This window comes from Phyllostomus hastatus, unplaced genomic scaffold (genome assembly GCF_019186645.2).
Source record: "Phyllostomus hastatus isolate PE091 unplaced genomic scaffold, TTU_PhHast_1.1 phas_scaffold_216, whole genome shotgun sequence".
NCBI lineage: Eukaryota > Metazoa > Chordata > Mammalia > Chiroptera > Phyllostomidae > Phyllostomus > Phyllostomus hastatus.
In genome coordinates this window covers 13,527,779-13,549,338 of record NW_025334018.1, presented here as the reverse complement: position 1 = coordinate 13,549,338, position 21,560 = coordinate 13,527,779, and the positions used below count along the sequence as shown (strand labels likewise).

General features: G+C 42.4%; 1 protein-coding gene across 3 annotated transcripts in view; it reads left to right on the top strand.

Annotated features, from left to right (window-relative positions):
• The window catches only part of MAGI3 (membrane associated guanylate kinase, WW and PDZ domain containing 3), a 177,589-nt gene that overhangs the window by 96,591 nt on the left and 59,438 nt on the right, over nt 1-21,560 (top strand). For all 3 annotated transcript variants that reach the window (XM_045816463.1, XM_045816462.1, XM_045816464.1), the window contains exons 2-3: nt 6,398-6,514; nt 17,449-17,568. In XM_045816463.1, the coding sequence (XP_045672419.1) occupies nt 6,398-6,514; nt 17,449-17,568 (237 nt within the window). The remainder of the gene's footprint in view (nt 1-6,397; nt 6,515-17,448; nt 17,569-21,560) is intronic.

Here is a 21,560-nt window from a genome sequence, read left to right as displayed (position 1 = left end):
ATAAAAAATAAAAATAAAGATTTGAGGAATTGGCATATAAACTATAATTTAAATTTACTTTTAAAGACTTAGTTTTTTGCTTCAGTGAAGAATTTAGCATTTAGACAAAGTCAAAATGAAGTCAATTTCATGTTTAAGAAACATTGTTTAAGGTAGAATTGTATACAGACCAGCGATTCCCAACCTTTTTCATCTCATGGCACACATGAACTAATTAAACTTCTGCAGCACACCAGAAAATAATGTTTTTTTGCCGATCTGACAAAATAGGTATAATTTTGATTGATTTACAAAAAAAATAGTAGTTACCTATCCTTTTTGCTCCAAAGTGACTTTTTAAAAAAGTCCCTGTACTTGTGTATAAGGATTTCTGATACCAAGAATTAACCAACCAGATTCAACCTTACTATGTGACGTGACCAATAAAATGCAACTGTATTATTTGACTTACGTATTTATAGTTCAAGATAAGGCATTCACACCAGATGGCTATGTTGTGTTGGCTGTTGTCATTTTAAATTTGACAACCTAAGGGAAAAAAGGTCAGTGCCCCTGACTAAATAGTCAGGTGTTGCGTGCTTTAAAAATTCTTGCCACACACCAGTTGAAAAATCATTGATCATGAAATCATAGGCTATTAAAGAATGCTGTGTATCAGTTAAGTGGGTATTCTAAAATTTCATGTGTTTGAAGCTGTAGAGGGTCAAATGAACAATGAAAAGTACAAAATTAAGTTGATTCACTTGTTTCTTGTACTAGATGCTGGGACTTCATCTGTGAAACAAACCGTGGCCTTAGCACTCAAATAACAAACTTCTATTTAGCAGCGGTGTAAGATATTTTTAATAACTTTTGTGTCATAGAATATATTTGACCACGAAGCATGTAGTACCCATTATGTAGAAAAGTTTTGTTCAAATGCCTTTTACAATGGACTACAGTTTGATTTATTTTGGTTTAGGGACCCCTTGCCTTGATCAAGGAGAGAGTTTGGAGCTAAACTTAATGTGTATCACTTTCACCAATTCATGGAGCTTTCTCTTACCACCGAGGTGCTCAGGAAGTGGAGGAAGCTATAAAACACGCTGCCCTCCTGAGACTAGGTCTATGGGGAAGGACTGGTCAGTGACATTGGCTGTGTTGAGCTAGCTGTACAAACAGTTGATTAGAGGCAGTCGCTAAGCCATGTTTGAGAGGGAGAGAACAGAGGCATGGTTATGTCCACACTTCGTCTTGAGGAAAACAGATGTTTAAAAGTTTATAGCATCTGCAGGTGTGTTTCCAAGACTAGAGATTTCTAAAAGAAAGGTTACTTGGGCCCTGGCTAGGTAGCTCAGTTGGTTAGAGCATCATCCCGATATGCCACGGTTGCGGGTTCGGTCCCTGGTCAGGGCACATACAAGAATCAAACAATGAATGCATAAATAAGTGGAACAACATATTGATGTCTCTCCCTCCCTCCCTCCTCTCTCTTCTCTCCTCTTTCCCCTTCTTCTCTCCTTCTCCTTCCCCCCTCCCCCCTCCCTCCTACTCTCTCTTCTTTCTTCTCTTGCTCTCTAAAATCAATACATTTTTTTAAAAGTTACATGAAGAAGTCCTTAAGGGTGAACAGAATTCTCTGAGCAGCTCAGGTTTCATAAAAGATGTATATAATTGACAGATGGAAGGAGACATAATAACATTTCTACAGTGCTAAGTAAACTGTAAAAAATAAACATTTAAGGGTTTTCTTTTCTGTCGTCCAGAGCTCACAAGGAGCTGTGGTACTTTAGAGAGCTTTCAAGGTCGTGTTTGGCGTGAGAGCAACAAGAAGGAGGCGGTGGTAGGCTTACTGTCAGGAGACGTCCGTTAATGTCAGCTGATCGGAGGCTGAAACCAGATAGCATGAATGAACCCAGCAATAAGCAATGCGACTACAGTAAGCAGTTGATTAGACCCTTCTTACTGGCTTCCATAATCTCAAACTAGCAGAATGACTCTTCCAACAGTAAAAGGTGAAACAACCCCAGACAGGAGAAATTAAATTTTAAAAAGATTAGGAGATAGTAAGAGTATCATTCACTTTAAATAAGTTTTTTGGACTCAACTGAGTTGCCTCACAGGAGTTAAAGGGGCTCTCAGATACGATCTCAGGGTCATTATCGATGTTCTTTGTGAAATCATGGAGAATTCGGGAAGTACCAGGAGAATGAAGAGAAACAAATGACCCCATTTCCCAAAAGACATAAAGTAGATTGTGAAAACTCAAGTCCACGTCCCTAACGTATTTCCTTCCTTCCTTCCTTCCTTCCTTCCTTCCTTCCCCTCCCTCCCTCCCTCCCTCAATTACAGTTTACTTTCAATATTATTTTGTATCAGTTTCAGATGTACAGCATAGTGGTTAGACAATCATATGCTTTACAAAGTGTTCTTGGTATTTTCAGTGCCCACCAGGCACCACATATATATACATATATTGCAATATTATTGACTTTATTCCTTGTGCTGTACTGCACATCCCCATGACTGTTGTGTCACTACCAGTTTGTTCTTAATCCCTTCACCTTTGTCACCCAGTCCCCAACCCCCTTCCCCCATGGCAGCCACCAGTCCCCTTTCTGTGTCTATGAGCCTGCCTCAGTTTTGTTTGTTTTGTTCTTTAGATTCCACACGTAAGTAAAATTATCTGATGTTTGCCTTTCTCTGCACTTCCCTAACATTAAACTGGGGCAAAACTTGAAGAGATTATTTTAAAAAGTACAATATTGTAAGTGTTTAGAAAAGAATGGGGTGGTCACCATGAATTGATGTGAATTTATAAGAATAAGCCATGTCAAACAGACCTCATTTTTTCCTTTCCATTTTATAATTACTGGGTTAGAGAATACTAAAGACATGTCATGTCTTGACTTTAACAAGTGGGTAGCAAAGTTTCCTAGACTACTCTTTCAAAAAAGACAATGACAGGTTGGCATTTAGGCTGATCCACAGTTGCTCGAATGGCCACACCTATGCCGGCAGGCCATGGGGTCATCTAACTATTAGTAATCAGTGACTCCACACACGGCTTCCTCGGAGAGAACAGGGAGTAGGTATTAATTAGCATAGATTCAGAGTGTGAGTTGGCAGTTGTGTTTTTGACTGAAGATTTATGTATTGAAACTTGAGCACCTGAACTTATTTATATGATTGAAATTTCAGGTATAGACCTTTCCCCACCTGAACTGTAGTTGTAAGATATATAGATCTATTTTTAAGTTTCATAAATCCACCTGACTCATAAATCACTTAGAAGTCAAAGAATAATCTGAACACTTAAAGCAGAGGCTGGCTGGGTGAGAATGCTGTTCTGAGGAATCTTTTTTTCAACACCAACTACATTAACCCCAGGGAGATAGGTAGACGTCTTCCATACCCTTGAAATGTGAAGTTTCTGTGGAACTCTCCCGAAACAAAAGGCATGGTTTCATAAACAACTTGATCGTAGAGATTCCTCCGCAGCGGCTATGAGTTAGCTTCCTGCCGGCTCTCTAGTAATTTTAGTCACCTGCCTGTGCCAGCTATTTGGGCTTAAAACTTTCCCAGCATCGTATCAGAGAGGGAACGACAACATTCTGTCCCCTCATGAAAATTCTTTGGTTTCCTGAGACGAGGAAGCCCATGATGATTGCTGTAGCTAATACAGTTTATTATTAATTATTAATCGTAATGCCAACTCATAAAATTTGTTGGCCTTTTATAATTGACTCTTCATTGATATTTGTAATGGTTTGTCTCTGACCCCAAGAAAGCATGATCATGTTTTCTGAGTAGCTGCACACTTTAAATAAAACGTCACATTGATGAGCTTGTCCCTCGCCCTTTTCTTTGCAACTGTTTGTCCCAGTGTTGCGTCCAGAAGCCCAGTAGACGGTGAGGGGGAAGACTGGAGTGCAGTCTTCCAGCCCTGACTGCTCTGGCTGCTCTCCAAATCCAGCTCCGTCTGCCGTACGGGCTGCCTCTCAGTCTGTCGGTCGTGCCGGCCCTTGGACGGGACTGGGGTGGTTTCAGCTTCATTTCCTCCTAAAAGACCCCCTCGTGCTTTGTGATCCCTGATCTTTGTTATGACTTTGACTTTAATTAAGTCTAATTTAATGACTGTTATTTTTAGAGATTAAAATTCAGTCTAGTTTCTTAGGGTTACCTGTGTGAATTATATAACATCTTCCACTAAAACGTCAAATTAAGAAAGAAAAAAAGTCTTAAAAAATGTTGAATCACATTGTCTTCTTTCGTTGTGCAGGTATTACCTTTTATCCAAATTAAATCGACTCCTGAAAATATGTTGTATGGAAGACTTTTAAATATGGGAGGCCTATGTGATATTCTTTTAAATGTGGAAAAAATGATGTATTCTTCGTCTATTCAGGAACCCTAAGCAGACGTCCACACACATCACTAAAACATTTTTAAGTACCTATATAACAACCTGCTGAAGTTTTTATATAGTGTTTTTCACAAAGCAGTTGTCAAACCCTTTGCCTAACTTTTAAAATACTTAATAAACCCATTATTAGGTATGTTTTTGTTCAGTAAGCAATGAGACTGTGCAGTATTGATTATGGATTAGGGTTTTCTTCTGCCCGGCAACAAACAAGTGCTATAATATAGACAAATAATGAAATGACGTGATTCCATTTAGATTGGCCTCCGGTTGCCGTGGCCCCAAACGCCTGGCAGAAGCACCCTGTGGGATTCGGGAACCTCCTGTGTTCTCCCTGTAAAGATCTTTCAGGTTTTCTTCTTTCATCATGAAAGTTCCCAGCTTCCTCGGTGTCTATTTTTGGCAAAACCAGGGCTTTTTGGTTTGTGTGCATTAGTTTAGGATCTTAATATTATCTCTGACTTTAGAAGGAATCTGATTTCCTGCTTATAATAGCCACACCCTCTCATATGGATTATGTTTATTTATATGCACATGTGAGAAAAGACCAAAAGAGGGGATTAGAAATGTTCTATTAAGGAATAATAGTTAAAAGAACGAATTGATCTGTAGCAACCTTTTGATTCATCTAACCTTGTTACACTATGCTGTTCAAATAAAACAAAGTACATGTTAATCAGCCAGTGATTTCTCATTCAGTAAGATGCTCTGTACTGTCTTAGCACTGCCTTTTTCCCATTATCCGAAGTCTCATCTCCTGAACAATGTTTGGATTGCTTTGGGATTCATTTTAAGTTCAACCCTTACTACAAATTCACTGCTATCAGATTCCTTCAGTCCCCTCTTCTTCTCCTTCATATATCCTGGGGACCGCCCCCCCCCCAATCTTCCTTTCATCTCCCATTTCTCCCCAAAATATGAAAAGAATCTTTCACTTCTTTATTATTCATGTTGTATCAAGGGGGCTAGTAAGGGGACAGAAAATGCCTGTTCGATTTAGTGATAGACAGAAGACTCTGAGTTAGGGCCCAGCTGGCCTTTTCAAAGCTCCGGAACTGGTCAGTGTGGATGGAGCATATCTGGGGAGGGGGGGTGACAGGGGGTGGGGGTGCGGGGAGGGAAGAGTGAACAAGTTTGGGCAGAGGTGGCCAGGTCTGGGAGTTTGGGTTTTATTCCAAGTGCGACTAGAAGCCAGTGGGTGGCTCTCAACAAGGTAGTGGTTATCTGATTGACATTTTACATTCCACTCTGGCTCCTGTATGAATGAATGGTGGGAGCAGGAGGGAAGCAGGAATGGATGCAAGGAGGCCAGTGAGAAGGCCATTGGCGGATTCCAGATGAGGAATGGTGGTGGGCAGACTAGGGTGGTGGTGGTGGACAGGGAGAGACGTGGACAGTATGGGAGATGTTTTGGAGGGAGAATGGACAGAGGTTGCTAACGGGTTGGATTTGGAGGATAGAGGTGAAAAGGAGAACTCAAGGATGACTTACGGCTTTGGGGTTTGTTCTGCTGTGTTGGTGCTGCTGTTGTTGCTGTCTTCTAAGACAGGGAAAACCAGGAGAGAGAACTCTGGGGGAGGATGGAGTTGAGCTGTGGCTGTCTGAAATTGGGGGTGCTTATTTGACCTCCAGATATATCTGTAATGCGTACGAACAAGTCTGATGACTTGGAAGCATGGTGGCGATAGGTCAGGGACAGAGACATGGTAAGAATTTGGAAGATATCAGTATATAAATGGCATTTAGAGCAATGAGCCTGAACAAAATTACCTTGTACATTTGTCATTCTCTCCGATGTATACCGTCTCCCTCCCCTACCTTGTAAAATCCCACCCATTCCACGTATGTATTTTAATTATAGTGTCTAATAATTTCGTGTTATCTTATTTTCAGTAAAATATCATTTTTCTTCTTATTGTTTTTGATCACTAGCATCTATATTTACCTGGAGATCTGACAGTGGTGTGTTTTGTCTCCTGTTGTTTTCTTTCACAGGCAAAGTCATTAATAAAGATTTGCGACATTACCTGAGCCTTCAGTTTCAGAAAGGATCGATTGACCACAAACTGCAGCAAGTGATCAGAGATAACCTCTACCTGAGAACCATCCCGTGTAAGTAGGAGGTGGGCCAGAAGGAGCGAGGCCAAAGTGTCCATATGGAGCCAGTCAAATGCCTGGGAATAATTCAATAGAGTATCTTACATGAAACTGTGGGGACTGAGTTGGGGTGCTAGAATGCAACCAAAGGAGGATTTTTAAGGATTTGTAAGGAGAAGGTTTTTCGGGAGACATTCGGGGGGTTGTTTCTCAAAGTAGAACAACCAGAGGATTCTATATGGCGGCCTTTTAAAACGTCACTGGACTTTAAGGACGTAAGGCTATCTGCGTGCGTGTTGCTAACTAGAATTTATTCTTATAAATCAATTTCTACAGCCTCTGCAGGGAAAAGACTCCTTTGTTCTCAGTGCCTTGTGCACTGAGACCTTTTTGTATTAATTATTAGGACATTTCTAATTTTAAAGTCTGCCTGTTCCCCAGAGGAAAAAAAGAAGAAAAACGAGGTACCTTTGTTTTGATAATCCATTTTGAATTTTTACATTGATGTGGTGTTTCTGTTCCTGTCTTAATGGTTTTCATAGGGCCACGTGGTTGTTGGAATGGTGCTTTGGTTTTTTAGAAGAAAAAACACATAACAAGAGGTCATGTATGCTTAAGTGTTAGCTTTAGTTAGTGCGGGTCTGGGGAAGCATGAAAAGCAGCGAACAGGAAAAGGGCGTAAGAGGACATTCCAGTTTGTTTCCTTTTCAGTGTATTTAACTCCTCGCCAATGCCAGCTTCTATGACGGCTCTGAAACGCTTGGCTGCTGCTTCTTGCTATTTCATTTTACACAGCGTCCAGGCCCTTACCAGGCTTTTCTAATTATGCTTCTTAACTCGCTAATGCTCTGCACTGCCTTAGCCGCTCACCCTTTCTTGCTTAGAATTAAAAAAGAAATAGCGTTATGTAGTGGCAAAGAGCTAGATAAAACCGAGTTCGAAATCCTGATCCTGGCATCGTCCTGGTTGCCTCACGTGGGTGAGTTACTGCTGCCAGTCTGAGGGACTGCTTCTTCGGTCAGTCCTTAGTTGTCAGATTTGCACGCTGTTCGATTTTCTGGCAGTTCTGGTGGGTTTTTTGCTTTGAGGAAGTTGTACTCCTCCTTAGGGTTGTGTGAGGAGGCGAGCGTGTCTGCCTACGCCTCCATCTTGGTCGGAAGTCTTGCTGTGCTTTCACGTGCTGCCCTCCTTCTCCCCATCCTTTCGATGCGTGAGTCATGGCTGGATTGGCAGACGGCTGTTAGCCCCTGCACTGCCCCGTCTAGTCGTCATTTACTCTTTGTTCTGCGGGTAATTTAATCTGACCACCAGCCTCACCTCGACGTTTCTTCAATGATGGTGGGGGTCTAATGCTTGTTCGCTGCTAGACTTTCTAGGAAGGGCTCCCAGATCACCTTAGCCGTTTGCCTGTGGTTTTTATACTTTAAAGTTTGGACAGCTGTGAAATCTTGGGCTCATGTTTTCTCTTCTTGTCTGTCTTAATTCTATTAGTCAATTATTTAATTGTCCTCCGCGATAAAACATTGCTCTTACAAAGTCTGAAATAATCTGATTTTCATTCCCTTGCAAGGAACTTGGTGTTTTGCCTATGCAGGGTGTCTCAGGGTAGCATCTCTAGTTCCTTAGCTCTAGAGTTCTCTCATCCCTGTTAACACAGTTCATAAAAATGTGTGTGTGCTTCCTGCCGCCCTTTGCCACTGTTCCTGGGATCTCGTCTTCATTCACTTCTCCTGGCCTAGCTTTGCAGTTTCTCCGAGGTGCGAGGCTTTGTCCTGGGAAGGAGCTACACTTTCTGGGGTTTAACCCACACGGTCTAAGCAGCTGCAGCCTTTCAGACCCTGACAGGGTCTCTTCGCTTACTCACTGAAGGGTCCGCAATCCCACCTGGTCTCTGAATAGTGTTCTTTCCTGGAAGATACCAGATTTTCTTGGAGAAAATTCTCATCCCAGGCCTGGGGCAAGGGAAATATTGTACAAGCTGAGCTTGGAACATCTAATTGTACCAGAAAATATGTGAATGCTTAAAAAATTATGGGGACATATCAGAAGGACTTTAAAAAAAGCTACCTAGAGGTTTTCCACTGACAAAAATCTGAGAAAACTGGAGCAACAAAGTTAATGAGAGAGAAAGGAATGAACAGAACAGTTGTGAGATGTCACACTGTAGACAGAACATGACTGTGGTCCTAGAGAGAAGAGGGGAGGGGACCACACACAACTTTCTGTCTGGATGCACTTCCTGGGCATGGCCCGGGCAGGCAGGGCCTGGGCAGGTAGAGCAGACTCTTGGGTTGAAGGGACAGAAACCTGAGGCCAAGAGGTCTGAGGTGTCTGGAGTTGCCAGGACAGGGTGTCAGAGAGCAGAGAGCTCAAGCAGTCTGCATAGGTGCCCCTTGAGTCGGTAGCTACATGCAAAGGAGACCGTGTCACGTGGGACTCCATGTGGCCTGGCAGAGAACGCTGGGAGCTGTAAGCTTAGCAATCGCTGGAGCTCACTCAGGGCTGGGAGAACCCGGAGGTCTAACCAGCCTACTGGAGAGGCCTGGGACGGCTCATGGCTCACCTAGTAGGGCTAAAATGAGCTGGACCGAGCTCCTTCAGGCGTGCTTCCACGAGGCTTAATTAAGCAAGCCTCAGGATCAAGCGAATGTACATGTAACTTAACAGTCAGCAAAAAGAAAGAAGGGAAGTCTTCAGTGTCTTTTTTTCCTTTGCTCCTGCCTGCAAAAGACAGTGAGTTTCTGCAGCACACCGGAGGCTGGCTCGGTGGTGCCCCGTGGGTGGCTTCCCTGCAGTGAATTCAGCGACACCTTCCTAGGTGGCTTCTCGAGTTTAACAGTTTCCTGACACGTTCTGTGGGCACCCCAGCAGGCTCCCCACATTTCAGTGTCTCCCCTGCAACTGGTCTTCCAGTGGGTTTCTGGCAAGTCCAGCCAGTGTCCCCGCTGGTTTTCAAGTAAGTTCAGAGCACCTCCCAACCTCCCCTCCTCCTCCACCACCACCACCACCACCACCATCATAGGGTGCTTGCTGGTGGATTTCACCACTACTTTCCCGGCCTGCCAGCCCCCCACCCAGGGACTGGGAGCCATCTCTGCGCCCAGGCTACCACTACACCTTCTCCCACGAGGTCAGATTCCTGACTGGGAGTGTCTCTTTAGCTCCCTCTTAGTAAATTCCTTGGAAATAGTTTATTATTCTTTATAGCGAGTTGTCCTTGTTCAAGGTGCCATGTGGTTTCTCTCTCCTGTTTGGGCCCAGGCTGGTGCAGACGTGGTCCCCGGAGACCCTGCAGGAAGGATTTTAGAATTGGTTTTGGTTGTGTTCTTGGGCTTTAGCACTGGGCCGGCTTCCTTCCAGTGGGAAGTAGCGTGCTTGTAATTCATGACAGGAAGTGGCATCACAGTTTAATCACAGTGTAATTTGTGGTTGATTGGGATCAAGTGCCAGCTGAACCCAGTATCCCAGGACCCAAAATGCCTGGGGCACGTGACTTTCACTGCAATAATGGTGTGGGGCGGCTTCTGTCTGAAGTCACCTGGTTTGTTACCATTGTGAACTCACGTAACAAGATTATCAGAACACTTTTAAATCACCTGATGGTGACATTTGCAGATAGATAACTTTAAAAGAAGAGACCATTAACACAAAGTAAAAATAACTTAAAAATTTGAAAGATTTTATCGCACATACTTACTCTTTGAATTTTCCACTCCTAAAATGAAATTTCAAAGCCCACAAGGTATCGGTTACTTTATCCAATGGTCTCATCTTTGTTGGGTAACAAATATTCCAGACGTAGAAAAAAATCCTTCATTGGCATTAATAGCCATCAAATTGAAAGTGTTTATCCAAGAGCACCTTTAAGTGAGGCCTCAGCCGCTGGTCATTCATATAAGCTTGTTTTCTTTTTAATGATGGAAATATCTTTTCTCCTTGCCTGGATTTTGCTTTTGCCTTTGAAATCTATGTTGCTTCTACTTCTGATCTTAGACCAGTTTCTGAATTCAGGTTGGAGTCTTCCACATCAGCTTTCACCTTCTCTTTTCGCTTCTTCTGTTAAAGTATTTGCAAAAAGCACTGAGACTCGCAGCAAGTGCTCAAACAGTGGGAAATGCCAGAGAATGGTGTTGAATGGTGGTCAGGTGACATCCAGAACTGGCGGTGAGGCTGAAGTCACCGCACAGCCTCACATGTCAAAACTGTCAATTAAGGACTTATGTAGCCTTCAGAAGTTGTAATTTCTTTTTTGGAAACACCACTCATAGAAATTATATGGAGTATAAGTGTGTATAATCTTAGTAATATTGTATTTGCAAGAAAGACTCACCGTTGGCAGGCAAGGCCGTGGCCACACACGCGAAGCGTGGGAACAGCTGCGAGGGGGCCTGAGCAGGCGGGGACCACCGCTGCCCACACGCTTCTGTCCCGGCCCCTGGAGGTGCCAGGTTTGACATTTGACTCTGCTTTTCAGTGTTTCCTGCTCTTGCTTTCAGTTGATGTCAGTAGATGCCTTCAAATATGTAACATCTCTGTGTCAAATTGTTAACCCTGAGTTCTCACCAGGAGAATTATGGTACATTTTTCTCGTTTTCCCTATATGGTTCTGGTTCCCAGAACTTATAGAATTGTACTGTTAGAATTAGTGAATTGTATTATAGGTAAATTATATCTGAATACAGTGACCACAAATAAATACCCACAATCATTTTCTTTTGTACCATCAACAATATGAAAGTTTATAAAGAGCTATCATTTATAATAGCATAACTTATTTGAAATACTTAAAATTAATCTTTAAAGATGTATAAAGATCTCTGTAAGGAAAATTAAGGGACATTAAAGATCTAACTATATTGGCAAGGATTTAACGCTCATAGATTAAAGACTCAATGTGGTGAAGATATCAGTTCTCCTCAAATTGATTAATAGATTCAATCTAATCACATTAAAATTCCAGCATTTTTAGCCTGCTATTCTGGTACCAGAATTTACACGGAAAGGCTACAAATAGGGAAACCAAAGTCAGTGGACTTGCTCTGTTACGTCTCAAGATTTCTCTTGAAAACAGAATAATTACAACACTGTGCTAATGGTGCAGGAATTGTCACAAGATGAGTGGAATGCAATGGAAAGCCCAGTGACAGGTACCCAGTATCATGCAGACATCTCTGTATAAGTTTCTGTGATGGAAGCACTGAGGCTGATCAGAAGGGAGATAATTGAGATTGCAAGAAATCATGTTGAGCCCTGACCGGTGTGGCTCAGTTGGTTGGGCATCATCCTGCAAAGCAAAGGGTCACCAGTTCAATTCCCAATCAGGGCACGTGCCTGCATTGCAGGTTTGGTCGCTGCTGGTCCAACTGTGTTTGAGAGGCAGCCAATGGGTGGTATTTCCTTCTTTTTCTCCCTCCCTTCCTGTGTCTCTAAAAATAAATAAAATCTTAACAAATAACTAGAGGAAGAAAAATAAATCGTGTTAAGTAGCAATTTGCTCAAAAAGGAGAGTGGACTACTACCTCTCATCAGCACCCCTCCCCCCACAAAAAAAACTATTTTAGTGTATTGAAGTGTTAAGAATGAAAGAGAAAGCTGTAATGCTTTTTAAAAAGAGTATAAACTACCCCCATGGTCTTGGAAAATATTTGAGACACCGAAAGCATTAGCTGTAAAGGATTGATAAACTTGTTGACTACATTAAAATGAAAAAAACTTGCGTTATCAAAAGGCCATTAAAAGTGGAAGGAAAATATTGAGTGGGAACAGTACTGTCTGTCCTACAACATTTGTTTCTAGGATGCACACAGGCTTCTAGGTGATTAGGAACTAAGGAAGGAGAACGCTGTCGATGTAACCAAGGTGACACCGGTTTCATTCCGCCTTCCCGAACAAGCTCATGCTTTGCATCATCAAGTAGCAGCGAGTAAACACAGAATATACAAACACAGCCGAGTGACGCACGGGCCATACAGGACGCTCACCCCTCTCAACCTGGCCTCTTTTCTCGAGCACGCGCTTTATCTTAAAGCTGCTTACTGTACGTTGTGCCTTATCGTCATTGTTCAGTGGCCTCACCCTCCCTTGTACCCCCTTTTGTCAGGCTGCCTTTTCTTTTCATTCTTTTAAAGACTAAGTATTATACTTACTCTAGTATTTATAATCAGGAATGTCACATGGTTTTTACACTGTATTCATAGTTTTAGTTAGGATTGGTATTGATTTGGTACTGTTAGAAAGTTGCTGTAGGTTTTGAGAGTTCAAACCTGACCCTGTTTTCTCCATAATCTCTGACACTTTTGGTGCACAATTTTGCAGAAAGCACTGTTCCAAGAAAGCATATTTCACATTTCAGCCAAAATACCCTGTTTGCAACACGTGTATCTGTTGTGCTTCGTCAATATTAAGGCAATTTCACATTTTTTAACCTCTCTGCACTTAGAATACATCTTCAATAGATGGCATCTTTCAATTATAATTGCCAGATTTTTTGGTGAGGGGATGGGGATAAATAATGGTGCTTTTTAGAAGCTGGTGTTTTCTTAGTTTGACGAAATACTGTGGTGTCCAGAAAGTAAAGAACTACACAACATATTTTTAAAAGACAGGCAACCCAGGCCCTGACTGATGTGGCTAAGTGGGTCGGGCATTGTCCTGCAAACTGAAGGTAGCCGGTTCGATTACAGGTCAGGGCACATGCTTAGGTTGCAGGTTCAGTTCCTGCAGTTCCTGTTGGGGGCATGCAAGATGCAACCGATCAATGTTTCTCTCACACATTGATGTTTCTCGCCCTCTCTTTCTCCCTCCCTTTCCCTCTTTCTAAAACTAAAGCCTTAAAGAAAGAAAAAGAAATGACAGGCAACACAGCAGAGAAGTGGCAAAAGACTTGAACAGCCACCTCACAACAGAAAAATCTCTATGGCTAGTAAATATATGGAAAGGAATGTGTCATCTCATGAGGCAGTTGCTCAATAAATACCTAGGATGCTTTTACATACTTAGCATGTTGACCAAAGTTTTAAAAACCTGGTAAGTGTTGATGTGGACACGAAAGTATGTCTAAGGTATGATTCCATTCACGTGAAGTCACAAAACAGGCACAGCTAAGCCGTGTTGCTTAGAAGTGCATTGTTTAGTTAGTAAAAACATTTTAATAAAAAGGAAGGAAGTCATCACCAATGTGAAGATTGTGGCTACCTCTGGGGGTCGCGGGAGGGAGAGAGTTTGGATTGGAGGCGCACAGTAGGGCTTTGGTGTCATGGGATGTTCTGGCTCCTCACCTGCGTGGGTTTGCTTTCTTATGACATGTTTAGCTTTACATACGCACTTTATGTTCTCTTCTGTAGACTTCAGAGTAAAATTAAAAAGGGGAACGAGCCGTTCTTCTGTCCAGTGTTGTTGGTGGGTCAGGCAATAGGAGCCTTGACCATGGGGGTTAAGCAGAGAGGGGGCTACCGATGGACACAGCTAGCCGTGGCAGCGGTGTGGTTGGGGCCAGGGCCCGCCGGGAGGGCCCCAGGGAGGGTGAGAGGAGAGCAGTCAGGGATGGCGAGTCAGCGGAACTTGCCGGAGGCATTTTTGTGTCAAGGAAAATGACAGTGGTGACCGGAGGGGGGGGCAGGAAGCTTTACATGAAGTATATTGAGCATCAGAATAATACGCAGGTGAATTTTCTGGAATGCTCAAGGCAACTGGGGTAGGATGGGGAAGGGAGAGGGGTTTTTATGTGTATGGGATGACATTTGAGGGCAGGATGTAAAACTTTGTAATACTGGAAATATGTATGTTGGAATCATGCATAACATTTCATATTTATTAATGGAAAGAAGCACGAACACCATCTTGCTCAACACTACTCTGCAGAAAGGGGATGAAGCCCAGAAGAATTAAGTGTGTGCTTAAAATTGTGCCATTAGCAGTAACCCCAGATGAAAACGCTGAGTTGCTCCTGCCCTTTGGGTCCGTACTCTTTTTATAGTATTATCTACAGTGTGGTTTGCTCTTAAATTGAGTTTTATATAATCATTATATTTTATAGTAGACTTTATTTGGATAACATTTCAGTTAGCCTTTTCTGCATAACAGACCTCCCCAGATTTAATGGCTTAAAATAACCATCACACATGTATTTCTCATGATTCCACGAGTTGGCCAAGCTCAGCGGGGACCACTCACATGGCTGCTGTCATTGGCAGCTCACCGGGGGTTGGAGGGGCTAAGATGGCCCCACTCGTGTCTGGGCCCTTGGTGCTGTTTGTTGGCTGGGAGCTCTCATCATTCAGTAGTCTAGGCTGGACTTCCATACGAGGCAGCGGGAGCATTCTAGGAAGGCCACGGTGGGAGTGGAGACTCCCGAACTTACAGAGCGTCCTGTCTCCCGCATTAAATTGTGCAAAGCAAGTCATAAACCCAGTCCAGATTCAAGAGGTGAGACAACAGGCCCCATCTCTTCAAAGACGGTGATGCAGAGTGCTGTGGCCATCATTTTCCACTTATCACAGATAATTACAAATTTTGGATTTAATCACTGAGTTTATTTTCTAACGTTAATTTTTACTTACTATGGGGCTAAAAGCTGTTGATTTGGAGAGTCTAACAATGTAGTTTTTTTAGTCAATATATGAGAAACAAAAATTTGACAATGAAAAGTGTGTTATGTTAAGGGAAAGAATTTGTTTTCCAGATATTGTATCTTCTGTGGTGTAAAGTAGATAAATGACAATTTTTATTAAAAATATGGAGGGGAAATGTATTAAATACAACAGTCTTTGTTGCTTAGAATGAATGTTAGCTTAATCATTTTCTGATATCATTACCATTGATGTTTTATCATCACCTTTGTGAATTTTTCTCACATGTTACAGATTATAATAGAATGTAATAACAATTATAAAGTAAGAGCAATAGATATTTTCCCATGAATGAATTATAATAGTGTATTGCTAGGCACTGTGCTAATTACATTAATTTGAGTAAATGTTTACTTAATTTACTTGACAACCATCCATATTGTGTACCTATGCTGATCTCACAATCCGCCACAACTTGGGGCCATCACTCTGAACCAGGTAGACGTGGTCCCCGCATGTTGCCATATCCTGGATGGACCCAGGGAAGGCTCTCTAAAGAAACTTCTAAGCCAGAACCTGACGGATGAGCAGCAGTTAGCTGAAGTAAGTGGGGGAAGGGAATAGGAAGTCTGACTTTTTCCTTCAAGGAAAGGGAATGACTTGGTCAAAGGCCTTGCAGACAAGCAAGGGCAAAAAGCATTAGAAGAACTGAAAAAAATCTACTGTGCTAACACCTAGAATGTGGAAGGGGCGGGGCAAGAAAGGCACTGGAGAAGTCAGTCTGGGTTTTATGCCAGGGATCATGGGGAACCATTGATGGGTTTCGTGTCTTTGCTGAGATTATGGCTTTAGAAAAGTCACGGCCGTGGTTTGGGTGAGGGGTGCAGCCAGGGAGAAGAAAGGAGGCAGTACAGACCACGGCTGATGGCAGGGATCAGGTGCATGTGAGAACGAAGGAAAGTGGAGAAATGCTGGAGACATTCAGGAGCTGGAGCCAACCAGATTGGGTGACTGGAGGTGGAGTGCAGGGAGGAGCCCAAGGGGACTCTCGGGGTTCTGGCTTAGAGTGCTCTCAGTGAACAGGGAGCAGGTGTGGGGAGACCTCCTGGCACGGGACTTGCTGCAACACCCCAACTCTATTTCCAGGGTGAATGCCTTGATCTCTTTTTTGCATCCTCCAGTCTTTGAAGTGACATCTTTAGCATTGGTTTATATAGTTATCAATTCTTACTCAGTAAGATTCAAAGGGAGAACTACTGTTATAACCTGAATGTATACCTTGGGTCTGAAAGAGGGGTTGTACAGCTGACCTTTGAACAACACAGGTTTGAATTGCATGGGTCCACTTATATGCAGACTTTTTTCAATGAATATACAGGTGGCGATCCATATCCCCAGGTTTTGCACTGGGCATCCAACCAAGGGTTGAAAACAGTGTCTTCCGCCTGCAGTTGGGACTCCACGGATGCGGGGGGCGGACTGTGTGCATTGTTCTGCACCCTAACATGTAAAACACTGCAGTATCCATCTAGTTTGGCATCCACAGGTGTCTTGGAACCAATCCCCAAGGATACCGAGGGGGAGACTGCAGTTAAGTTTGGGGCAGTCAGCAGTTATACCTGGATTTTCACCTGTGCGTGAGGAGAGGCGGGTCAGTGCCCCAGCCCCCGTGTTGTTCAAGGGTCAACTGTGCTTCAGTAGGAATTCATTAGTGGGCTGAAATTTAGTGTTCTATTGCTGAATTTCATTAAACAGTTTACTTACTGCTTAATTTTTTTAAATTACTTGAAGACAGTCACAGCTAAGAAGCAGTATGTGAATACCTACCTTAAGCTTCCAGCCTTTTAATTCATTTGTCTACAGTAATTTCATAATTAACATTTATCCAAGTTTTAAAAATAGAGTTCATTAAAAGAACTGATTTTTTTTTCTGTTTTAATTGTTCTGTGCCTCTAGTAAGAAGAACATTAGTTTGTTTTCTCTAAGGAAGAAAAAATGTGTAAGATAGCTACATAAAAATGAATCTGTTATCGGTGGGTTCTATCAGGCAATGATAATTGAGGTTGAAAAGAATTTACTGCTGTGCCTTAAGAAGTGCAGCTTTCTCGGTCACAAAAATGTTGTAGTCTCTGTGGTTTTGCATTCCCCGGCTCTCTGCAGATTTTATGAAAGCGGATTGACTCGTCCTGCATTGTTTATTGTCCTGCTTCCACTTAGGAACGCTAACTCCCCTCCGACTTTCAGGTCCTCGTCCTCGTCAGTACCGTGGTCTGCTCCTCCCGCGTGTGTTCTATAGGCTGCATTGTCTATTATTTGCAATGTTTTGTAACTTGAAAAGTACTTTACAACCTATTTCTTTCTTGTGTTTTCTTTTTCCTTTAGGCACCACAAGGGCCCCCAGGGATGGGGAAGTGCCAGGGGTCGACTATAATTTCATTTCTGTTGAGCAGTTCAAAGCCCTGGAAGAGAGTGGAGCATTATTAGAAAGTGGAACGTATGATGGTATGTCCCCAGATATTGACAACAGCAACCCAGAACACTATCTGAACTATGATCTTGGACTGGAATTATGATTTTACCAAACAAAAAAATTTTCTATCGGTTTTGGGGAAAATTGTCTTTTCATTGGGGTATCTGTAATTTACTAGTTAAAATGAGATTAAACAATAATCAAAAGCATTTCATCATATTATTAAGTTAATTAGCCCTGGCTGGTGTGGCTCAGTGGATTGAGTGTCGGCCTGTGAACCAGAGGGTTGCTGGTTGGATTCCCAGTCAGGGCACATGCCGGGGTGCAGGCCAGGTCCCCAGTAGGGAACACTCAAGAGGCAACCACACATTGATGTTTCCCTCTTTCTCTCTCCCTTCCTCTCTCTAAAAATAAATAAATCAATTACAAACAATATACCAAAATTATTCAAATTAACTAGTTTGTATATTTCATAGTAATTCACATTCATCGTTTGAACTCAGCAGGTGTTTGTAGATTGCTTTCTATTTGTGATTGAGAATTAGAATACTGTACACTTTAAAAAATCTATTTATACCTTGGCTAGGTTGGAGAAAAATGAATATAGAATTGGAAAAAAACAAGAAGAACAGAAAAATTGGTTTTCTTTTTATATCTCTTTCCTCTACCCACTTGATTCTAAGAAGTGCAGATTTAAGATCAAGTTCAGTTGTTAAATGATTCTGTGTTAGATCCTTTCATTCCCTAAGTGGCACTTGTCCACTCCCGTAGTACCCTGCACTGTTCTATCATTGCTTTATCATGCTGCTGCTGTAATTGCCGTTTTCACAAGCTCAGGGAAGGCAGACATGGTGTCTTTCTTACTCAATTTTATCTTCAGCGCCTAAGATGATGTTCAATGAAATCTCACTTTCATTTCAACATATCCAAATATGTGTTTGTGTTCTGTCCAAAAGAGGAACTCTTCCGAGTTTCTCTCTTTAGCAGCTCCATGAGTTCAAAGCAGTACAGACACCATTTCTTCCTTCTTCTCACAGTTCCCAGCTAGTCTGTCACCAAACCCGGTCCTCTCTGCCTTTGCTGCAGCAGCTCGCTCAACGCCTGTCTTCTCACCTCACCGCCTCGTGGTAGGCCCGCTGGGCGAGCTCGTGCCGAGGGCGCTGAGTTGGTGTCATTTGTTTCCCTCCCTTCCCCGTGTCCCCTCCACCCTGCCACTGCTGCCCTGCCGCTGCCCCTCAGGCACAGCTCTGCTCGTGCCCTCTCTCCTCCTGAGAATCTTCAGTGAGCTCTCTGGGCTGCTAAGTTCGACCCAGCTGCCCTTTCCGGACTTAGTTCCAACAAATTCTTTCATTTGTTCCTTTTTTTTTTTTTTTGGACCCATTTTTTAAGTATCTTCTATGTGCCAAGTGTTATCAGAGGGACTAGAGATGCTGTGGTGAACAGTATTGAAATAGCACTGTCTTAATAAATCCTATGCTTAGTGGGAAAGGCAGTCAGAACAAACAAAGGAACGATAAATTGAGGTGTTATGAAGGAAACAAAAACAAGGGATTTAAAGAAAATCATAGGAATGCCTTATGTAGATAAGGTGGCCAGTGAAGACTTCTCAGAGGAAGCAGCAGCTACTTGTTTTTTATTTTATGCAAATAGCCTCCTCTTCCTTCACCTCTCTCTTAAAGCCAGCCATTGCAGTGTTTCCCATGTATGTTTTTGTTTGTACGTGTTCTTGCAAAATGTGTCGTTATTAGTTACATCCGGACTGTGTTCTAGATCTCATCCAGTTGTAACTGTCTTCACTTACTGCTGTGATTTTAGAGTCCTCTGCGTGGCTCTGCTGTGTTCGCATGTCACTCGCTGCTTCCTAACCGCTGCACAGCGCTTTAGTGTGCATCCCCTGCATCTTACCTACTCTCCCCCCATCCCGCCCCCCCCACTGCTGGACTTCAGACCGCCTCCAGCTCCCATCACCACCGACTGAGTTGCAGCAAACATCCTCGCACATGCCTTCTTACAGACCCACGTGAGCATGTCTGGCCCAATACAGACCCAAGGGCAGGCTTGTTGGGTTGTGTACTCTGCAGTCTCCGTTCCCACCGGCCCTGCATGAGCACTTGCTCCGGTAGCAGCTGTAGTAATGACTCCGCATCCTCGGCAATGCTGGGCCTTGTCCAGCTCTATCGTTTTGCCGATCTGATGGTTGCAGAAGCAGTTATCTCATTTAAACTTCAGTTTTTCCAGAAGTCAGGGAGCTTGAGCGTCTTTTCATTTGCTTATTAGTTTTTTTGGCTTCTGCAAATTGTTTATTTGTTTTGTCAATTTTTAAAAAATGGGATCTCGATTGCATTCCAGTCAGCAGACATTCCTTAGATGTTTAGATATGTATTTAGGTATCAATTCCTTATCCGATATCGGTGTTTTCTCCCAGTCTTTTACCTAATAGCCTTGTCCTGTGTCTCTTCATCAAACAGAAATCCTTAGTTGCAGTCTGTCCAATTTTTCACTGTTCTCCTTATGACTTGTATTTTTGAAGTTTTGTCTAAGAAGTCCTTCTCTGCCCTGAGGTTATGAAGATACTCTCCTACATTTTCTTCTGCTAAGTATAAAAACATGTTACATATTTGACAAAGTAGCATATTACATGTTACTAATTACCCTGTGCTCAATTCAAAGGAAATGCAAATTGAAATGTCATAAACCATTTCACATCCATCATATTGCCAAAAATTTTTAAGTGTGATAATTGAAGGAAATGGAAACTCCGCCCATACACAGCTGGCGAGAGTATGAAGTGAAACAGTCCCTTTGGGGGAGCGTTGACTAGCTGTCTTGGCAATAGCTGGTAAATTCGAAGGGGCACGGAATTCTAGCCCAGCAGCTCCCTCTCAGATGCCTGCCCTAGAGAGACCCTTGTCTGCAGGCATGTGTAGACGGTACCGGAGCAGACGCTATAGCACTGTTCAAAACAGAGAGGGGATGGAAACAACTCTCTTTTGATAGGGGAATGGATAAAATCCACTTTAATCTGCTCATTAAAAAACGGACTATTCCACAACAGTTAAATGAACTAGAATCTACATGTCAACACAAGTCTTAGAAATATAACTCTATAAAAAGAAAGTTGCAAAAGGATACATACAGTATACTGTTCAGAAAAAAATATGAAATGTTATTAAGAACACTTTTCGGACGGTTTTATGACCAATAGTATTTGTATGTCATGTATGCAGATACATTTGTATTTGGTGTATTCATGTGCAGGGACGTGACACATGCTAACCCCCGGATAACTCGGAGAGAGCGGGCAGGACAGAGACAGGAAGTTAGGGCTCTAATAGTGTATGTGACCATATGTGTATATATATATATATGTCCTTGGGGGAGGAAGGGAGACCTGAAAGAATCTGGCAAAAGTTCATGTCTGGAGGCTGTGTAAATAATAAATAAGGAGGTTTTCTAATACTACTCTAATACTGTTGTCTGCAACTTCATGTACATATTTTGCCATGCGCACCCACAGTTCTTGTGCATGTCATACACGGGATTAGGGTGCCCGTGGTGCGCAGTCATTATACCCATGTACAGTGCGCATCCTTACTTTCCCTCAAAGATTTGGGCAAAAAAAGTGCGCGTTATCCATGGCAAAATATGTTATGTCTGAAATATCTAACAGTTCCAGTGTAAAAATGAAAATACCTTCAGAAAAGAAAAAGAAAAAGCTCCAAAGCAGCTTCAAAAGGATGAAAAAAATTTGTTAATAACTATCATCAAAGCTCACCAACTTTGTAATTTTATACCTTGCTGTAATCTGCAACCTTGATGTTTTCCAACAACTCAAGTAAAATAGATATGATTTACTTGTAAGCAATGCTTATTATTAAAACCAATACTTTTTTGAAATAAGGAAACTGCCAGAATTTATTGTGAAGTCCTACAATGTGATCAATGATTATGAATAACAATCACAATGTCCTGAATTTTTCTAATTTTCACCCTGGAAAAAAATTAAGCTTTCTCGAGCTCGATA